Raw genomic sequence first — 19,809 nt, 5'->3', positions numbered from 1 at the left:
TTCTTAAGAATTCTGAGGAAGCTTGGGAATGGAGCCTCCTAACTGGAAAACTGAAGATCTTACGTTGGCTGTGGGCAAGTTAATTGACTTTTCTAGTTTCAGTCTCCTAATTTATAATGAAGAATATTTTTAAGTCCTCTTCCAGCTCTTCATGTAATACATATAGAAAATGATGAACGTATGAATTGAAAAAGAGGTGAAACAGTAAAGCTATCAAAAATAATTATTTTTGGTTTTGATTACTTATTCATTATCTAGTCAGTCGCAAAAGAGTAAGAGCCTCAGGCTGATGGGCTAGGCTCTGCAACTGTGAGGCCTTCGGATGAGTGATGGGTGCTGGTGAAAGGATGATAATTAGGCATTTGGTTAATGTGGTTAAAATTTGGGGGTTGACCCAGGTGCTTCTCTGCATGACAATCAGATGTTTATATTTTAGGGTCAGGGATTAGCCCTTACAGTGTGTTTCCCAAACCTGTCCAATATGTATTTCTGTTTTTAATAGGCACCTCATATGATTTTTATGATGAGACTGAATTAGGAAAGTGACTTAAAACCTTTGCTACTCAAAGTGTGGTCCATGGGCCAGCATCATCTGTAACACCTGGGAGCTTGTTAGAACTGCAGAATTTCAGCTTCTACCCAAGACCTATTGAATCAGAATATGTGGTTTAACAAATTCCCCAGTTGATTGTAGGCACGTTGAGGTTTGAAAAGCACTGACTTAAAACAGTAGTTCCCACCCACTTCTGATGATAACAGTCACCTGGACTCTGCCTTCAGAATGTACTGTTTACCAGGCCTTTCCCTTGAATATCCTGATTCGTTAGGTCCAGATGGGACCAGGCCATAGCTTTTCTTAGAAGCTCAAACTCTCATGGTTGGAATAAAACTTCAAGGTGATTTAATCCAGCCCCTCAGCTGATGTTTAAATGCCCCCTATACAGTCGCTTAGTTAAAGGTTTTCTAGCCTTTGCCGAGACTCCAGTGATAGGACACGCATTACCACGAGGCATCCTAGCCCATTTTTGTATTATTTTTTTTAACAGATTTATGTTATTTATTTATTACCCATGCTGCGCGCAGGCTTTCTCTACTTGCCGTGAGCAGGGGCTGCTCTTTGTTGTGGTGCGTGGGCTTCTCATTGCGGTGGTTTCTCTTGTTGTGGAGCACGGGCTCTAGGCACGCGGGCTCAGTAGTTGTGGCTCACGGGCTCTAGAGCGCAGGCTCAGTAGTTGTGGCACACGGGCTTAGGTGCTCCGCAGCACTTGGGATCCTCCCGGACCAGGACTCGAACCCATGTCCCCTGCACTGGCAGGCAGATTCTTAACCACTGTGCCACCAGGGAAACCCCTAGCCCATTTTTAGACATCTAGAAATGTTAGAAAGTTTATTAGGTTTTTTTTTTTTAATACTCACCCCAAATTTGACTTTCTGTAACTTTAACCCATTGTCCTAGTTCTGTTCATTTTGTATACTTTCTATACACAGAATAAATTAGTTTATCGAATGTTTTGGTTAATAATGAGAAAGTTTGTTTTAATATTTTAGGATAAAGGCTCCAATGTATAAACGGGTAATGCCTAATGGAGAAATCCAGAAATTGATCATCACAGAAGAGGTAATAATGATCCATTCTTATTTTTCTTTTAAAAACTTCTCTTTGTGTGTATCTCTATAAGGTGGGACAAAGGTGACCCTTCTGCTAAATGTCGTTTTCTTTGATCACTTGCTAAACTGGATGTATATTTAGCCTCTAGCTCTTAAAAATTGTCATTTAGTTTTTTACCAAGAAGTGAAAGGGAACACAGCATTTGTTTTCCATGAATAATTTTGGAAAATAACATCCAAATGTTTGCCTAAAATACATTTGAGATATAATTGTTTAAATTGTGGATATTAATAAAATGTAGAAAAAATCTTTTGGGGAAAGACTATTTTGGTAGAAATATTAACTACGAGCAAACTACTTAAGGGTTAACTTTTTTCTCAGTAATTCAGTAAATTTTCAGAGGTCTTGCTGAAATGTAAATTGCACGAGGACAGTGACTTTGTCTCTTATCACCACTATATCTTACTGTTGACTGAATGAATGAATGTACACTTGTTTGAATGAAAATTTGTGACAGCTAACTTTCTATTGCAAGATGATATTACAAAGAAAAGCCTTAATATTTACCATCTCTAATGATATAACGAATTTCAGACAGCTAAAATACGCCCGTATGCTGTTGCAGCAGTTCTCCGAAACATAAAGTTTACTAAAGATCGATATGAAAGCTTCATTGAACTTCAGGAGAAGTTACATCAGAACATTTGCAGGTTTGTGGTCGCATCTTCTTTCTTCCTTGCCTCCTGTTCTTCTTCCTCCTCCCTCTCCCTCCTCCTTCCCTCCCCTTCCCTTTTCTCTTCCTCTTTCCCCCGCTCTTTTCTTTCTTCCTCCACTGTAGACTTTTTTCACGGCATTTCTAAATTAATCATATGTGGGAGTAACAAGAGTTTAAAGTTAACTAAATTTAAATAAGTTTAAATTTCACCAAACAGCTCTTTGTTACTGCTTATAGATAGTGTATCCATGGAGAAATAAGAGATATATTTTGAGTACTATATAGAGAAGAAATATCTAGTCCTAGACATTTTCTTGGTTTTTGTTTTTTGGTTCAAATCATTAACAGTGGATTATACTACTAAATATTAAACCATGGTAATTTGAAGTATGACTTATTTTAAAAATAGACAAAAGTTTTTGGCTTGATGTCATTTTTTTTTTTTTTTGCCACACGCGGGCCTCTCACTGCTGTGGCCTCTCCCGTTGCGGAGCGCAGGCTCCGGACGCGCAGGCTCAGCGGCCATGGCTCACGGGCCCAGCCGCTCCGCGGCATGTGGGATCTTCCCGGACCGGGGCACGAACCCACATCCCCTGCATCGGCAGGCGGACTCTGAACCACTGCGCCACTAGGGAAGCCGTGATCTCATTTTTTGAGTGAATATAATTATAAATTGACAGGTGAAACTTGAGACTTTTACATAACTGAATTTTCTTATTCTGTCGTTGGCATTGCTACACATCATTTCCCATACAGCTCCCTTTAGTGTGGCGATCTTCAAACCTATATAATTGCTGAACTCCTAAAGGTCGAGGAAGGTAACAATGGGAGTCCTTGAGCTAATTTCAGTATTTCAAAAATCCTAATAGAAAATATATATTTACTGATGATAAGAAATGTCAGCCTTTAGCTAACATACCAAGTTTTTTTTGTGTTGGTACTAAAATATATAAACGTAAGTTATCTCATGCTAGTCAAAGATATGATTAACAGTTATATATGTCTTGAGTAAAAATGGAAAAAAATAATTTTTATATTTTAGTAGTTGCAATTTGGTAAACTGTGGAAACTAGAAGAGACTTTTGTGTAAGGGTGGTCTAGAGACAGGGTTGGGGGGACCTTGGGCGTTTTCTTCTGGTGTGAAAAATATTAAAAAAATAAAATACCTGTGGTTAAGCTCACGAGGTTTCTTTTTCTTGAAACATTTTTGCGTACATCGTGGAAGAAACTTTTTCTCAGATTCTGAATAACATTTATTCCAAGTTCTTTTATAAAAATAATCTATTTGTCATCTTGCAGATATGTTATTCTTGAGCAAAACAATAAGAATTTAAATACAGTTTCAAAATACAGGACAAGATAGAGGATTTCTGACAAGCACTGATATAGCTAGGACGTGCTTGAGCCCAGTTATCTGTTCTGGTCATTTGAAGAATCTAATTTTTATCTATATTGGAAAGCATTTCCTTAATTCGACTTTAAGCTCTGTTTTATACAGTATCTCTGGAAATCATGAGCTTTTTCTAAAGGGAGAATAAATCACATCCTAATACTCTGGTGTGCCAGAGTCTGTAAATCCTAATTTGCGTTTTTCAAGAGATATATTTTTTCATTTAAATTATAAAATTTACTGGCATAAAAGTTGTTTATGATCTTCCCTTATTATCCTTTAATATCTGTAGTATCTGTTTCAGTATCACCTCTTTCATCGCTGTCTTCTCTCTTTTTTCCCCTTGATCAGTGTAGCTAGAGGTCAGTGTACACATCAGTTACTTCAGTGAGTATCATTGTGTATCAGTTTTCAGAGAACCAGCTTTTGCTTTCATTGACTTTTCTCTGCTTTTTTCCTCTATTTTTCTGTTTTCATTGATCATGCAGTGTTCTGTCTAGGGCTAGTTAGCCCTTACTACTGAGGCAAGACTTTGTTCCTATATATCCATCGCCATATGAAGAGTGAGGTCTTCAGTCTGTGTGAGCACTGTTGCCTTGGATGGTTCTTTCCCTGGCCTCGGCTGGTTTCCTCACATGCACACACTGATTAATACTCAGCTGAATTCTTGAGGGGGCCCCTCTGCAGATACCAGAGTTCTCTGTCTGAGTAGCTCTGTCCTCCCCAGTACTCTGTGCAGTGAACTCTGGCCGTCGTGATCGCCCTAGACTCTCAGCTGTGTCTCCTCAACTTAGGGAGTCCACTGGGCTCTAGCCAGACCCCGTTTCCTGCCCTGTGGCTTGAAACCCTTCCAGGCAGTCAGCTGGACTGTCATAGGGCTCACCTTATCTGTTTTCTGTTTGTCATCTGCCCTTCATAGCCTGACCTCCAGTGCCAGCCATGAAAACTGTTGTCTTATATGTTTTGCCTTTTTTGTGATTGTATCAGGCAAGAGAGTAAATCTAGTCTTTGTTACTCCATCTTGGCTGGAAGGGTCCAGTGAACTTTTTACTTCAGTTACTTTAGTGTTCATCTCTATAGAATCTGTTTGGTTCCTTTTTAAAAAGTTTCTTTTTTTTTTTTTGTCTGTTATTTCCCCATCTGTTCATTATGTGTATATTTTCCACATAATTCTTGAATGCTTTTTGTAGTGGCTTTTTTTTTTGTAGTAGTAGTAGTAACGTTTTAAAAATCTGTGTGGTGACTTGAAAATCTGGGTCATCTTAGCATTGGTTTTTATGGGTTGGTTCGTGTGGAGTATGTCAAGTTTCTCTGTTTTCATATGCACTGCTTTTTGATTGCATACAGAATATTTTGTTATGTAAGAGGCTCTTATTTTGCTCTTTTTCTCTGAGAAGTGGTTTCTGTTGCAGGCAAAGAGTCTTGCATACTTAGCCTGACTCACACTCGAAACATTTGGCTAGATGAGACCTCTGCAGTTGGCAGTAGCAGAATTTTCTGCTCAGTTCTTTGAGCTGCTGCTTTTTCACAGCAAGACTTTAATAAAATTTCTGCCAGTAGAATAGGTAAAATCTTGATTTTTGACTATTTTTTGTTTTCATATCTTTTTATATTTGGGATATTAATCCTTTTTCTGTACCTACGTTGTAGACCTTTTCTCTCAGTGTGTCTTTTGACTTTTGGGGCTTTTGGTTGTATAAAGTTTACAGTTTGGATATAGTCAAGTTTGTCAGTCTTCCTATATGACTTTTATGTTTTGTGTCTTAAGAAGGGATATTCTACTCCACAATTTTAAGCATTGTTCTCCTATATTTTCTTTGAATAATTTTTATGGTTCCGTGTGTGTGTGTGTGTGTGTGTGTGTATGTTTGCCTTTTGTTTTTCAAAATGCATAGCTCTTTGATTAATCTGGAATTTGTTTTTTTGTGATTGGTTTGAAGTTGAAATTTAGTGACATTTTGAGGTGCTGTTTCAGGATTAAGAAACCAATATTAATGTCCAAGAAAACATAGACTTTCTTACCTATGAATTTGTCAATTATTAATTTATCTAAACTTACTGAACCATGTAGATTTCTACCTATGCTAGTATATAAACATGTAACTCATTGAGTAAAGTAACACTTCCTTTAGGCTTGTCAACAACTCTTCAATTTACCCATATTTATTAAAGTTCTAGTCACCTGTCTTGGAGTTTGACGAAAAAAAATTTTTTTTTAATTTTATTCAGTATAGTTGGTTTACAATGTTGTGTTAATTTGAGGTTGACCAAAATTTGTTTCTTACAAATTTTAAAAAGTATGTCATGGTTCATGTAATATGGACTTTAACACATTCCTTGATTACTAATGATTTTATCCATTTGTTTTTTTGTTTTTTTTTTTGCGGTACGCGGGCCTCTCGCTGTTGTGGCCTCTCCCGTTGTGGAGCACAGGCTCCGGACGCGCAGGCTCAGCGGCCATGGCTTACGGGCCCAGCCGCTCCGCGGCATGTGGGATCTCCTTGGACCGGGGCACGAACCCGTGTCCCCTGCATCGGCAGGCGGACTCTCAACCACTGCGCCACCAGGGAAGCCCTCCATTTGATATTTAATTGTGGTTATGCATACATATTCTAATATATGTACACATAGCCTTTAAGACTTTAAGAATTCTTTAGAACATCATAAATTCTGACCAGGCTTCTCTTTTGAATTGTCTTTTGGAAAGCTTAGAGCCAAATTTGTGACCCTCTGTGATAAGACTGTAAGCTTTGAAATTCTAATTTAGTACTAATCAACATTGTTTCTGGCTTCGTTTTATATCCCTACTTCTGTTTCTTTCTCTCCTACTTTGTATCTTGCTTTAAGTTCCTAAAATTACCTTAAATCCTTTACAGATAAACTGTAGAACAAATGAAATTAATAGCTCTTGAAATTTCCTTACGTATTAAATTTTAAATATAATTCACGGTTTTTAAAGCTAAATAATTTCCATTAATAAAGCAATATAGCTATGTGACAGGAAATTTAGGAAAATATGGAAAAGCCAAAAAACACAGGAGTTTTTTGGTAGTTTATTCTAATTTAATAAGATTTATGTTTACTTGAGAACACTAGAGGAAATAGATTAAAAGAAGGTAAAGGGTATGTTGACTCTGAAAACGTCCTAATAACATAGTACTTCGGATAACATAGTGGAAGGGATTTACTTCAGCTGCTGAAATAATGTGTTTTAAGTAGCTTTATATTTATATTTCTCATAATTTTTAATGGTTGTGAAGGTGCTGTATAGTAGTAACAGGCTATTTTAAGGAAGTGTCTAAAAATAAAAACCCTGTACTCTGTTATCTTTAGAATTTCTGCTTTGAGATATTCAAATCGTTTTCTGTTTCTCTTTCTCTCTGTCTCTCCACATTTAGGAAAAGAGCCTTGGTTGCTATTGGTACCCATGACTTGGACACTTTGTCAGGCCCATTTACTTATACTGCGAAGAAACCTTCCGATATCAAATTCAAGCCTCTAAATAAGACCAAGGAGTATACAGCCTGTGAACTGATGAACATATACAAGGTAAATGTTCTTTTATGTTAATGTAATAGCTCTGGATAAAGCATGAAATTCCTCCCAAATCAAGTCTTAATTAGGGCAATAAAATGAGTGCTTGAAAAAATAGCAGTGTCTGGGCTCCAACCCAGAGATACTGATTCCTTTGATCTAGAGTGAGGTCTGGGCATAGTTTTGTTTATTATTACTTTTATTTATGTATGTATGTATGTATGGCTGTGTTGGGTCTTCGTTGCTGTGCCCAGGTTTTTCTAGTTGCGGTGAGCGGGGGCTACTCTTTGTTGCAGTGCTTGGGCTTCTCATTGTCGTGGCTTCTCTTGTTGTGGACCACGGGCTCTAGGCATGTGGGCTTCAGTAGTTGTGGCACGTAGGCTCAGTAGTTGTGGCTCGTGGGCTCTAGAGCACAGGCTCAGTAGTTGTGGCACACAGGCTTAGTTGCTCCGCGGCATGTGGGATCTTCCTGGGCCAGGGATCGAACTTATATCCCCTGCATTGACAGGCGGACTCAACCACTATGCCACCAGGGAAGCCCTGTTATTACTTTTTTATCCTCTCAGATGTTTTTAACGTACAGCCAGGATTGAGAACCACTGAAGTAGGTCGTACTGCATTGTAATATTCACATTTAGGTATAACTAAAACTCATTCAAATATAAGGAACAATGAGATTTAGCTAGTTTTTTTGTAGCATGCACTATTAAAAAGCATCTGCCTCCCGTGATTAGCACTTTAGAATCCAGCAGTGAAAATGAGCTCAGTAGTCACTTTAAATTGCATTTAACAAATAGTAAAAGAGGTGGGTATCAATTGGAAAAAGCATCTATTATCATTGACCTGATTTACAAGTGATTTCTTCCTATTTATCTAAATAGTTTTGTATGGTTTGTGTTTTGCTTAAGGTGGTTCAGGCTTACTCTGCAAGTCTGTTTTCAGTCTTGAAAAACGATTGCCGTCTTATCTTTCCCCAGTAGGAAATGAGGCTGTATAAGGATTCTGAGATATTAATTTACATTAGAAAATATACATTTAAAACTTTGGGGGCTGTTTTATTGTTTTTCTGATTTTCGCCCCTCTTTTTATGCTAGGTAGGTATGTAAACTAATTACAGTGACAGAAATAAAAAGCTAATTTTGTTTGACTTAATTTTTTTTCAGACTGACAACCACCTTAAACATTATTTACATATAATTGAAAATAAACCTCTGTATCCGGTTATCTATGATAGCAATGGTGTCGTCCTTTCAATGCCTCCAGTCATCAATGGTGAGTTATTTCTTAAGCACCATAGGTTTTTTGCTGTTTCCCTCTTATTCTTTATCGTTTCTGTGGAATTCTCAGTAGACTTGACTGAATCAGTCAGAAGACTCAGTCTGAGAATCTCAGGTCTTTTGTGGATTTTATTTTAATAGTTCTTTTCATTCATTTTTCAATATTTTACTGGTGATTTTTATGTAATTTATAAATGTATACATATTTATAAGTTTATAAATATTTTCTGGTGCTAGTCTCTGGGTTCTGTTATATTCCTCCAAAGGGTGTTGATATTGTGGTTTTAGCAGGTAATTCATTTAGTTAAACTTAAAGTCAAATTCTGTCTGGCCTGCTGTTTTATAGTTAAATTAAAATTTTAAAACTGAATTTTACCCTCTTAACTCCTTTCTGAAGCTTTTGTTGAAGAAGCAAATTTGAACATATTTACAAAATTTAGTGATATCAGAGCCATAGATGTTTGCCCTTCTGGAAGTGAGAAGGGGGTTCAGTTGATTCACAATGGGAAGGAGAGTCTTTTCTTCCTCAAGATCTTGGACTCTAGTACTTATAGTGGGCTTCGGGGTGAGCCAGATCCAAACCCAAATCTTAGCCTTGCCGCTTAATAGCTGTGATCATGTTCAGTGAGCTTAATCTCTGAATCTTAGTTGTCCTGCCTGCAGCCCTGTCATAGATCGTGGTGAAAATGAGATGAGACAACTTCTGTTAAGCACCTTACATATGGAATGCACTCAGTAAAGCCTTGTTTTTATTTTATCTTTATTCTCCAGCTTATAATGGGAGCTTAGAATGAAAGTTGTATATCTCCTTACCTCTGAGGTGTCAGCTTATATTATGTTCTAAACTAAATTGTAGTTTCTGTTTTATAGAGCTTTTTCGTGCACTTTTATTTCTGAAACTAATTGTTTTGTCATTATTGTTTTGTGTTTATTGCAGGACATCATTCCAAAATAACAGTAAATACTAGAAATATATTTATTGAATGCACAGGGACTGACTTTACTAAGGTAAATAAAACTTTTTTTCTGTTTTTGTACTGTCAGGGTAGATTTTTACTTCTGGGCCAAGACCAAGTGGCTAAACTTTAAAATATGTTTATTTTGTAGGTGGGGACATACTTTAGCCACTTAGAAAATTGGAAAGATGTAGCTATTCTGTACTTTGGTTAAGGTGCTTTCATTCAGTTGACAAATGTTTAGTGAGCACCTACTATCTTTCCAATGCCATGAATTTAATAATGAGTTACATGTTCTTGACTTCAAGGAACTTGTCATCTTGTGAGAAAATTAGCCAAATACATTACTGTAAAACAGAGAACGGGATCTACATTGTAATGCCATCTGTATAAAGTGTTCATCTTAGTTGGCTTAGTTTGAATGCTAACTAATTTCATACCTTCGTGTACTTGGTAAAAAAAAAAAGTTAAAACCAACTGGCTATCAAGTTTTATTTAGCAAATTGATAAAGGGTTTATACACACAAAGATGTCTAGAATATGTAGAATACTAATCTTTCAGTCACTTTTCGTCACTATATATTAAGATTGGATTGTTATGAAAGCTTTTTTTTATGGCATATTTTTTCTTTACAAAGGTTAAGTAAGCCATAGAGTGAGGTGGCAATTAAGCAAATTAAGAAAGGTAAACTTGAATGGCAGAAGGCTGGAGTGTAGAAGTAGGGCAGATAAATGGCATTCACATACATCTTACAGGATTGGAGATCCTTGTAAGATATTTCATTTATAACTTTTATATACCATATGTGCCTTCAGAAATATCGTCAGGGTAATATAGCTTTTCCTGTTAAAAACTTTTTTTTAATTTGCACATTAGCAGACCTTGGATATCTTTTCTGAAACTTGTATATGAGTGAAGTATATGTAAAAGCAAAGCATATATCCCAATAAGCTTACTGTATTTTTTTCTTTTAATTAAAAAAAAAAATTGACAAATCTATATGGCCTTCACTGTGTACCAGGCATCGCTCTATGTGTTTTATAGACACACACACTCATACTCTTAATCCTTGTATTAACCAAATGAGGTAGGAACTTTTATTATCTCTACCTAACAAACAAAGGTACAAAGACAGTAATTAAGTGACATGCGCAAAATCAGACTACTAGTAAGTGCTTGGGCCAGGAGTCTGGCATCTGGCTGCAGAAACTTATGAGACTGATAAGGTTTACTGCCATAGTTAGCCATCTGTCTTTCTTGAAATTTGCTCAACCCAAGGGAGGGGGTGGGGAAATAGATGATTTGTCTCAGTCATGGATTGTAACTGTCAGAGAACCGCATAAATGCAGAACACCTGAAGATAAGGTCAGGGCCTCTCAAGCTCAAGAGTTTTTACTCCACTTCTTTCTTTAAAATTTATATATACAGATACAGTTTTAGACGTTTGGAGACTAAATTATATTAAATATTAATTCATTTCCAGCTGATGGAAGAAAGTATATTTATGGGTTACCATAATATTTGTTTTTTTCCTTTGCAGGCAAAAATAGTTCTTGATATCATTGTTACCACGTTCAGTGAATATTGTGAGAATCAATTTACGTAAGTTCGTTCGGCATCTTTATCGATGATGGCCTGTTGTTCTGAAGTCAGAGCACTAAGGCCTTGTACTAAATATAAAGATGAAATATGTGATTCCTGTAACTAGAATATATAATCTCTTTGGGGAGCTAAGGCATGAACAAATAATGTATAAAGTAAAAAGTGATAAGTACCTTAAAAAGTTTCAGTGATGTTCTGGCCATTTGTAAGGGCAGGTTACTACTAGCTGGGGCAATCTGGGTAGACTTCATGGAGGCAATGAAATTTAAGCTGTATTTAAGGATTTGAGACTGAACATGGAGAAACAGCAGAAGGAACAGCTAAACAAAGATAGAGAATCGTATATAAGAGCGAAGCATGTATCCTGTGTATACTAATAAGACTACTGTATTTGTTCCAAAGCTAATTTTTTATTTAAAAAATTGCTTATCAAACCTATATGGCCCTTACTGTGTACTAGCATCATAGTTTAGTATTATGCTAGTATTTAATACTAGAGTATTATGCTAGTATTTAATACTAGAGTATTATAATTCAAAATAATGTATAACTGTAGAAAGCATGACTGAAATTGTATGGGCAGTGTTGGTTATTCTTTTTAATTGATATGCATTTTAGTGGTTGTGTCAGTCAGCTTTCATTGTGTAACAGCGTGACCCTGGTAAAGCCTGGAATGTGTGTGTCAGTATTGGCAAGGTGTTCATCAAGGATGCATGCTTTGTAGGACTGGGAGATAAACTTATCAAGTGGGTGCTGCCTGAGAGACATGGGAGCTACAGGAAATGGAATAGTAATGTTGTGTATGGGAGGATTAATCCAGACAGCAGTGTTGGAATGTGAATAGATTGAATGTGTTGAGGCTGCAGTTGTAGACCAAGTGAAAGTTTTGTTAACCACACACATTTTTAGAATTTATGGCCCTTTTTTCCCCTTTTTATTTTTATTTATATTTAATTTTATTTCTGGCTTTATTTTTGTTTTCAGGGTTGAAGCAGCTGAGGTAGTTTTTCCTAATGGAAAATTACATACCTTTCCAGTGAGTATAGAAGAAGTGACTTGATGATGATGATGACTTTGACAACAGCAGTAACATTAATAATAATAGCTATAGAGTGCTTTTGGTCTTTCTGTCTGTCTGTGCATCCACCCACCTACATGCCAGGCACTATACTGTGTGTATTACGTGGATTTAATCCTCACATTAACCCTGTGAGGCTGGGTGCTATCATTAGGCCCTTGACCTTGAGATGTTAAATAGCTTGCCTGTTACTATTCAGTGGTGGAGCTAGGATTTAAGCCCAGACAGTCCCAACACACTGTATTATACCACATTTCACTCCCAACCCACTACATTATACCACAGCATTATACGGCCATAATGCCTGTGGTTTATTCCCTTATTAACTAGGTACCTAGGTAATTTATAGTCTCACCCCTTTTAAGGTTAGTCAGCCCTCCAAACCACTGGGCCACCAGGGAAGTCCCAATAGCAGTTGTTTTTTTTTTTTAAATTGATTGTAGTTGCTGTTATCAGTTGGCTTTTGTTATGTAACAAACCACCCCAAGGTTTACTAACTTCAAACAAGGATCGTTTGTTTATATCATGATTCTGGGGGTCAGCTGGCTAGTTCTGGTCAGGACTGGCTGGGCTAATCTCTGCTAGGCTCCAGCTGGTTGGTAGGCTAGCAGCTGGATGACCTGGGATGGCCTCACTGACATGTCTGCGTCTTGGCAATGAGGTGAACAGGTCAAGTGCCTCCCATCCAGCAGGCTAGCTTGGGCTTCTTTACATGGTGGTGTCTGCACTCAGGTGATAATGATGCTTCTGCTCTGAGAATTGCATTTTGAATAGCAAGCCCATTGTCCTTACCTGAGTCCAAACAGGTTTTTAAATTTATGGCCTTTTTGCGAGTGGCAGTTACAATTTTGAGAGTAATTTTGTGATAAGAAATACTCATAGGTATGTTTCCAACGTTGCTGAAAAGCCTGGATTTTATGTGTGTTTGTTCCTATCTCACATGGTAGAATTACGTACTGTTTGAAGGAGAGTGAGTACTAATTCATGAGATGCTCCCAGCCTCGCTGTCCTGGAGCAGGTTGATAGCTAGGACTGGGTCGTAGTTGCTTTTCCCCACCTGAAAAAAATGATAGGAAAGGAATGACTTCATAACACTCTTAGATTTAGTATGATGGATAGTCCAATATGGCACATGAATTATTCTTTCTTGGTCATAAACACCTACTTGCATGAGGTGAAATTGAAAATCTTCAGCAGGATTTGTAAGCATTTTAGAAATGATGTAATGCACTAGTGTTTTGCTGAAGAGAATGGTGATTGATCAAGTAAAAGAGAAAAATGTTTGGCATTTTATAATATTTCCAAGAGTTCCAATTGTCTAGCAAGTAGAATGTTCATGTATGAATATAATGTAGCAAGTAATGTCCTGAAGCGCACTGAGTTTATTTTTGATATCTGGCTCTAATGACAACTTCTTGGGAGGGTAATGAAACCACAACAATAATGAATTGAATTAGAAAGAGGCTAATGCTGTATCTGGCAGGACTGATTTCAGCTTCTCAAACTCTTTTTCTCTCTAAGGAACTGGCTTACCGAAAGGAGATGGTGAGAGCTGATCTAATTAACAAAAAAATTGGGATCAGGTATGCTCTGAAAACTTCATTTATTTATTTACTGTTGAAGAGAATTCAAGAATGAAGTACACATATGACTGCTTAATTTCCCTGAAAAAATGCTTGGAGAGAATTTTGATATCCCTTCAGAGTAGTAAGTGACAATAGAACATCAGTTAGGATGTCTGGTGTCCATTGGAATTCACAAAGACAGGTTTCAGGTAGTAGCATATTTTAAAACAAAATATAAACATGTTTTAAATAATCCAGTGAAGTTTATGGTTTGTACGTTCCTATTTCAGAGAAACTCCAGAAAATCTTGCCAAGCTTCTGACCAGGATGTGTTTAAAGTCAGAAGTCATAGGCGATGGGAATCAGATTGAAATTGAAATCCCTCCAACCAGAGCTGACATTATCCACGCCTGTGATATCATAGAAGATGCAGCTATTGCTTATGGATATAACAACATTCAGATGACTCTCCTGAAAAGATACACCATAGCTAATCAAGTAAGATTGCACCCTTAAATAAACACTCCTTATTGTTAGAAACTGATTATTGAATGCCAGGAAGGCTTCGAGAAAAACAGAACATAGGAATTAAGCGGTACTAGCCATGCTCTGCTCTGAGAGGCATTTGCTGTGGAGAGGATGCAAAACAGATGCCCGATTGATTAGAGTACGTTGAAAACCTGTGATGACTAGTTCTTTGAAGAAAGACAGGTTTCGAGTTTGGAGCCCTTCTTGCATCTCTAAGTAGGAGATTCATTTTCGGATCCTGGGCCTGAAGGCAGACGTGGCGTGTGGGAGGGGTAGAAGCGGGGGGTTTGTATGTCTGGGTAGGAGTGTTGGGGTAGTGGTGATGGGGAGGGGTCGGTGTGGTGGAGAAATGGTGGGACGAGCAGCATATTAGGTTGGAAGGGTGGTTTCCTTTAAGTGACAAGTTTTCTATAAATCTCTCTTTTTTTTAAATAAAAAAAAAGTGGGAAATTTTATTGAGGTGAAATAATTTCTTCCCCCCAGTTTCCTCTAAATAAACTCACAGAACTCCTGAGACACGACATGGCAGCTGCTGGATTCACTGAGGCACTTACCTTTGCTCTGGTATGTTGTACATGCTTTTGGTGCCCTGCTCATTGTTTTCTTTGAATCTCCGAATTACTTGTTCTGTGATTCCTTATATGAATTTATAAAAAGTTATAAAGAACACTTTGTTACCTGAGATTGTGTAATTTCTGGTAAAGAAATGAAGATTTCTTTTTTTTAGTCACAGAAAAGCACGAAGGACTAAATTTTAGAGTTTCATGTAATTGTTGAGGGTTCACAATGAAGTTCGTAACCAAATTTATTAAGTTAGAATTTTTAGTCTTAATTTGGTTGTGGCTGTACCCACTAGATGCCGCCCTGGTTAAGGGCTTGTGGACTGCTCCACGTTAAGCCTGTTTCTTTGTCTTTGAACATGTTCACAGACATTTGCTTTGAGTTGAAAAGCTGACATGAAAGGCCTAAGTCAGGAAATGAGTTTTATTACAAAATCAGACAGAAATCTCCCTCCCCCAGCAGATCGAGCATTTGAAGATATCGAAATGTGTCTGCAATTTGTAGTTTCTTTCTCTCTCTTGCTGAGCTGTGCTATGGTGCCCACAGTGTACTTCTTGACTATTCAAGTCCGTTTCACCTTAACGATGTAAGTCAAAAACCAAAACAACCAGGAAAGCTCCCCGCAACGCAATTCCAGCTCTAAATGTCTCAGTCTTTTAAGGTGTTTACAGAAGGCAGTGGTGGGAATCACGACCAGTACACAGAGGGCTGGTGAGGAGATGTAGCCTCTCTCACGTCACTTTATTGAGCCTTTGTAATTCATAGGATGTTCTTACTGGAAGGGACCTTCCAGATCTAGTTCAACACCTTCCTTTTGCTTTTTTTTCTTTAATCTTTTTTTTTTTTTTTTTGCGGTACTCAGGCCTCTCACTGTTGTGGCCTCTCCCATTGCGGAGCACAGGCTCCGGATGCGCAGGCTCAGCGGCCATGGCTCACGGGCCCAGCCGCTCCGCGGCATGTGGGATCTTCCCGGACCGGGGCACGAACCCGTGTCCCCAGCATCGGCAGGCGAACTCTCAACCACTGTGCCACCAGGGAAGCCCTAATCTTTTTTTTAAATTAATTTATTTTATTTATTTTTGGCTGTGTTGGGTCTTCTTTTCTGCAAGTGGGCTCTCTAGTTGTGGCGAGCGGGGGCTACTCTTCGTTGCAGTGCGCGGGCTTCTCATTGCGGTGGCTTCTCTTGTTGCGGAGCATGGGCTCTAGGCGTGCAGGCTTCAGTAGTTGTGGCACACGGGCTCAGTAGTGTGGCTCTCAGGCTCTAGAGCGCAGGCTCGGTAGTTGTGGTGCACGGGCTTAGTTGCTCCGCAGCATGTGGGATCTTCCTGGACCAGGGCTCGAACCCGTGTCCCCTGCATTGGCAGGCGGATTCTTAACCACTGCACCACCAGGGAAGTCCCAACACCTTCCTTTTTCTGGTTTAGAAATCTTTTATTCAACAACATTTATGGAACATCTGTTATATGCCAGGCACTGTGCCAGTGAGGAAGCCGGAGGTCGAGAGAGGATAAGTACCCAGCAAAGTTTACACAGACAGCAGGAGAACCATGACCAGAATCTGGCCTTTTGACTCCTTGAGGAGTGCTTTTCTGTTATGTCAGACTGAATGCTAGGTTTGAGGACCATGTCATTCATATATGGCCCACATATGCATATGCAGTCAGGAGCAGCAGTGATTCCATGTGAACTGATCTACAAAAAATAGCACAAGGAAATGTATTCTGTTCTTTTAGAAATGTATTCTATTTTTTATAATTAAGTGGCAAAGGAATTGATTTTGTAACTGTGTAGCCCCATGCATCTAAGGGGGAGCACGTTCTCTGCCTCCTGACAAGTAGCTACTCTGCAGAGAGAGTTTGTCTTCCACAAAGGGCTTTATGTACATGATTCCATCTCTCAGTGCAGCCCTGTGAAGTAGGTGTTTCTGTCTTACACAGCAGTTAATTGAGGTAACTTGTCCCACTTCGCGCAGCCAGTTGGCTGTGGACCAGGGATTCCAGCACAGGTCTGTCTGTACCCCAGGCCTGTGACTGAACTGTCCCACCACGAGTGCCAGAAACAGTCTGTTCAGTTGTCCAAGGTCACTTCAACGCTTTATCACAGTGGGGCGGGACAGGGCGGGGGTCAGAATTAGGTGCTAGAGAGTTTCAGATTTGTAGTAACAGTTTTGCTATAGGAATTTCAACATGAAAGGTATTTATAAAGTTACATACTTTCTAAGCAAACCTAAACATCACTGGGCCTTATATCTAGTTTTGCACAAGAGTAGCGGCCCTTCTCTTCCTAAAACCCAGCCCTTGACTTCCCAGGTGTAAGTAATTCACATATCATCATCATGATTTTTGCTGTATCTGCATACCAGTTGTAATATTTTCATTTAAATTAGCTCACTTTTAAAACTAAAAACCTACTTCAGCCTTATTTAAGAATAACGTTTGTAAAAATTATGGGCTTCGTTTACTTATTCTATTTTTTCTAACAAGTAAATGTGTTTATTTAAAATAAACACATAAATATTCTTATAAACATTCCATCCTGTATACCAGCTACTGCTGCTTCAGGATACCTGATTTAAATTGCTTCTTACCTTTATCCCTTATGGTCCATCATCATGATAAAGTGCAAGGTCACTCAGATAGCTAGCTGTGTAGCCATGTGTCTGTGGGCCCTTTTTCTTTGATACAGGCAGTACTAGTTCTGTTTGAGAATAGATCGCATCATGTAAATTGCATTTCCTAACTGGTCACATTATGTCTAAATCTTGTTATTAAAACTCCTCCATGTTATGGAGGAAAAAATGGTTATCCCAGCATGCCTGCTGCCATTCTCCACTGCTGCAGCTATGGCAGTGCAGGGAGCTCTTTTCTGCTGTGCCTGGATGTGTCTTCAGAATCCTTCCTGAAAGAGCAAGGCAGAAGTCATTAGAACTGGCATTGGCATCCAAACCCATTCTTTTTTTCTAAGTGAAATACAGACCACTAGTCCTGAGGACAGTTTTCTGTTTCCCAACCTAACGTTGGAAAATAGAAAAGGGTAACTGATGGTACATCAGTTTTCATGTTAAGTTTTAAACTCTTTCAATGTTAACATTAATATATGTGATAATTGTTTATTCTTAATAATGACATTAGTTATCATCATTAATATTTTTTGATCACTTAGTTTGTGCCAGGTATTGTATTTGTTTATCTCACAGTCATTGAGTTTTATTTTCAGAATTCTGCCTACCATCCTGGTTTTGAGGGTGACAGGCACCTTTCTCTTTTTGGTGGGTGAGTGCCTAGGAGCTTGCTCATTACCCAGAGCTTTATCAAGCACATCTGCGCGGAAGTTAAGTGACGTAGTTGAGGCCATGGGAATTCTGCTCTTAGACCCACCATTCTATCACAAGTCAGTACAGATTTTGCAGAGGTTACAATAGTAGTCAAAACACAAAGTCATATGAGCACCAAGGAGGGAGAGAGAATTTCTGACTGGAGTCATTAGGGTTATTTTTATGGAAGTGGTGGAAGAGATGTCTTTTAAGTAGAATCTTTCAGGGGGTGGGGAGGCAGCAAGTCGGGCAGGGAGGGCATTTCAGGTAAAGGTAAGGAAAAGTGTACAGTGCAGGGAATGAGTAGGGGATTGTAGCAGACTCGACTGGTAAGGTCAGTGGGAGGCTAGCTTAGGGGGGCCCAAGTACAGGTTACACCACCAGCTCCATGTGAAAAATGTACTTTAGCTCTGCATCATGGTTAGAACTCATTGTAAGAGAATTATTAATGTTAAATTGCATCTGCTGTGGACCTGAATTTAATTGATACATGTTTATTCTCAGCTTATTCTTAGCTTACCTTATATAATCTACATTGCCATGAGGCCATCAAAAGTTGTTACAGCATTAAGTACTTTTTTATATTGGATTTAGTCATTGCTTTTCCATATTGATCTATTTTTATGTATTTCTTAGTGCTCCCAAGAAGATATTGCTGATAAACTGGGTTTGGATATCTCTGCAACAAAGGCAGTCCTCATAAGTAATCCTAAAACAGCTGAATTTCAGGTAAGAGTTTTAAGTAGTTAAGAATTCGGGTAAAAACTGAGAGACAGTCCATGAGTTATGAAAAGTCTCTTCAGTTATTTTATCTCAAATGGCAGAATCATAGAGCTTCTTTAGAATTTCTTCTTGGATAGATTTATATTTGGTTCTTACATACATTGCTGACAAAAATTCTTTAAATATTTTATAATCTTTTCTTGATTACCCTTATGGGTGGTTCTTACTTGCTTTGTGCTACCTATACCTAGCCCAGCCTTTCTTGTCTGAACTTTCCATTTCACAATTGATTTTTTTTTAATACTATTTTCAGGTTTCATCTCTTTTCTATCAATTTGTAATAAGTGAAACTACACCTGTTCCCAGTACCTCCATTAAGTCTTTTTGAAATAAATCGTTACACCAGTTCCAGACTGTGCTGACTGTGCCTTTCATTGTCATTGTCTAGTTTATTGGCAGTCTCATGTGGAGGTTAGGAATATTTAAATGAGAATGATACTCCCTTGATAGTAAACGTTCAGTGATTTACATGATAGATTCGGACCTTAACTATAAAAAGAGAGCATTTCAAAGTTATAATATCTTTGCTTATTAATGACTTTGAATCGTCTTATCTCTTTCATACTAGTAAGCTCATTCTGTTTTCCTTGTATATGCATTTCAGTGTTTTTTTAAACAGGCTTTAGAGAAGATCATGTCTTCTAGAATCAAGGGGAATCTTAGAATTGGAAGGAAATGCTTTTCAGAAAGTTAATTATAAAATAATACATGAACTCTGATTTGAGATAGTTTCTTTGGATCTTGGTTTTCACTTTTGTAAAAGTAGTGTCTGGATTAGTTCTAAAAATTCTGAAAGTTCTAAAAATGTTAAGATTTAGATTTTTTAAAGTTAGATTTAATGTATAGAGCTACGTACTAATGTGGCAGATTAGAGCTAGACTAAAGAACTAATTGCTA

The 19,809-nt window shown here is 38.0% G+C and overlaps 1 protein-coding gene across 2 annotated transcripts in view; it reads left to right on the top strand.

Annotated features, from left to right (window-relative positions):
- The window catches only part of FARSB (phenylalanyl-tRNA synthetase subunit beta), a 67,897-nt gene that overhangs the window by 10,002 nt on the left and 38,086 nt on the right, over positions 1 to 19,809 (top strand). For both annotated transcript variants that reach the window (XM_079923722.1, XM_079923723.1), the window contains exons 4-14: positions 1,549 to 1,618; positions 2,204 to 2,319; positions 7,113 to 7,263; positions 8,412 to 8,520; positions 9,463 to 9,533; positions 11,023 to 11,084; positions 12,069 to 12,120; positions 13,684 to 13,745; positions 14,018 to 14,225; positions 14,739 to 14,819; positions 18,766 to 18,858. In XM_079923722.1, the coding sequence (XP_079779848.1) occupies positions 1,549 to 1,618; positions 2,204 to 2,319; positions 7,113 to 7,263; positions 8,412 to 8,520; positions 9,463 to 9,533; positions 11,023 to 11,084; positions 12,069 to 12,120; positions 13,684 to 13,745; positions 14,018 to 14,225; positions 14,739 to 14,819; positions 18,766 to 18,858 (1,075 nt within the window). The remainder of the gene's footprint in view (positions 1 to 1,548; positions 1,619 to 2,203; positions 2,320 to 7,112; positions 7,264 to 8,411; positions 8,521 to 9,462; positions 9,534 to 11,022; positions 11,085 to 12,068; positions 12,121 to 13,683; positions 13,746 to 14,017; positions 14,226 to 14,738; positions 14,820 to 18,765; positions 18,859 to 19,809) is intronic.

The sequence above is a fragment of the Stenella coeruleoalba genome (genome assembly GCF_951394435.1).
Source record: "Stenella coeruleoalba genome assembly, chromosome: 6".
Classification (NCBI taxonomy): domain Eukaryota; kingdom Metazoa; phylum Chordata; class Mammalia; order Artiodactyla; family Delphinidae; genus Stenella; species Stenella coeruleoalba.
This window is presented reverse-complemented; position numbering and strand designations above follow the sequence as displayed.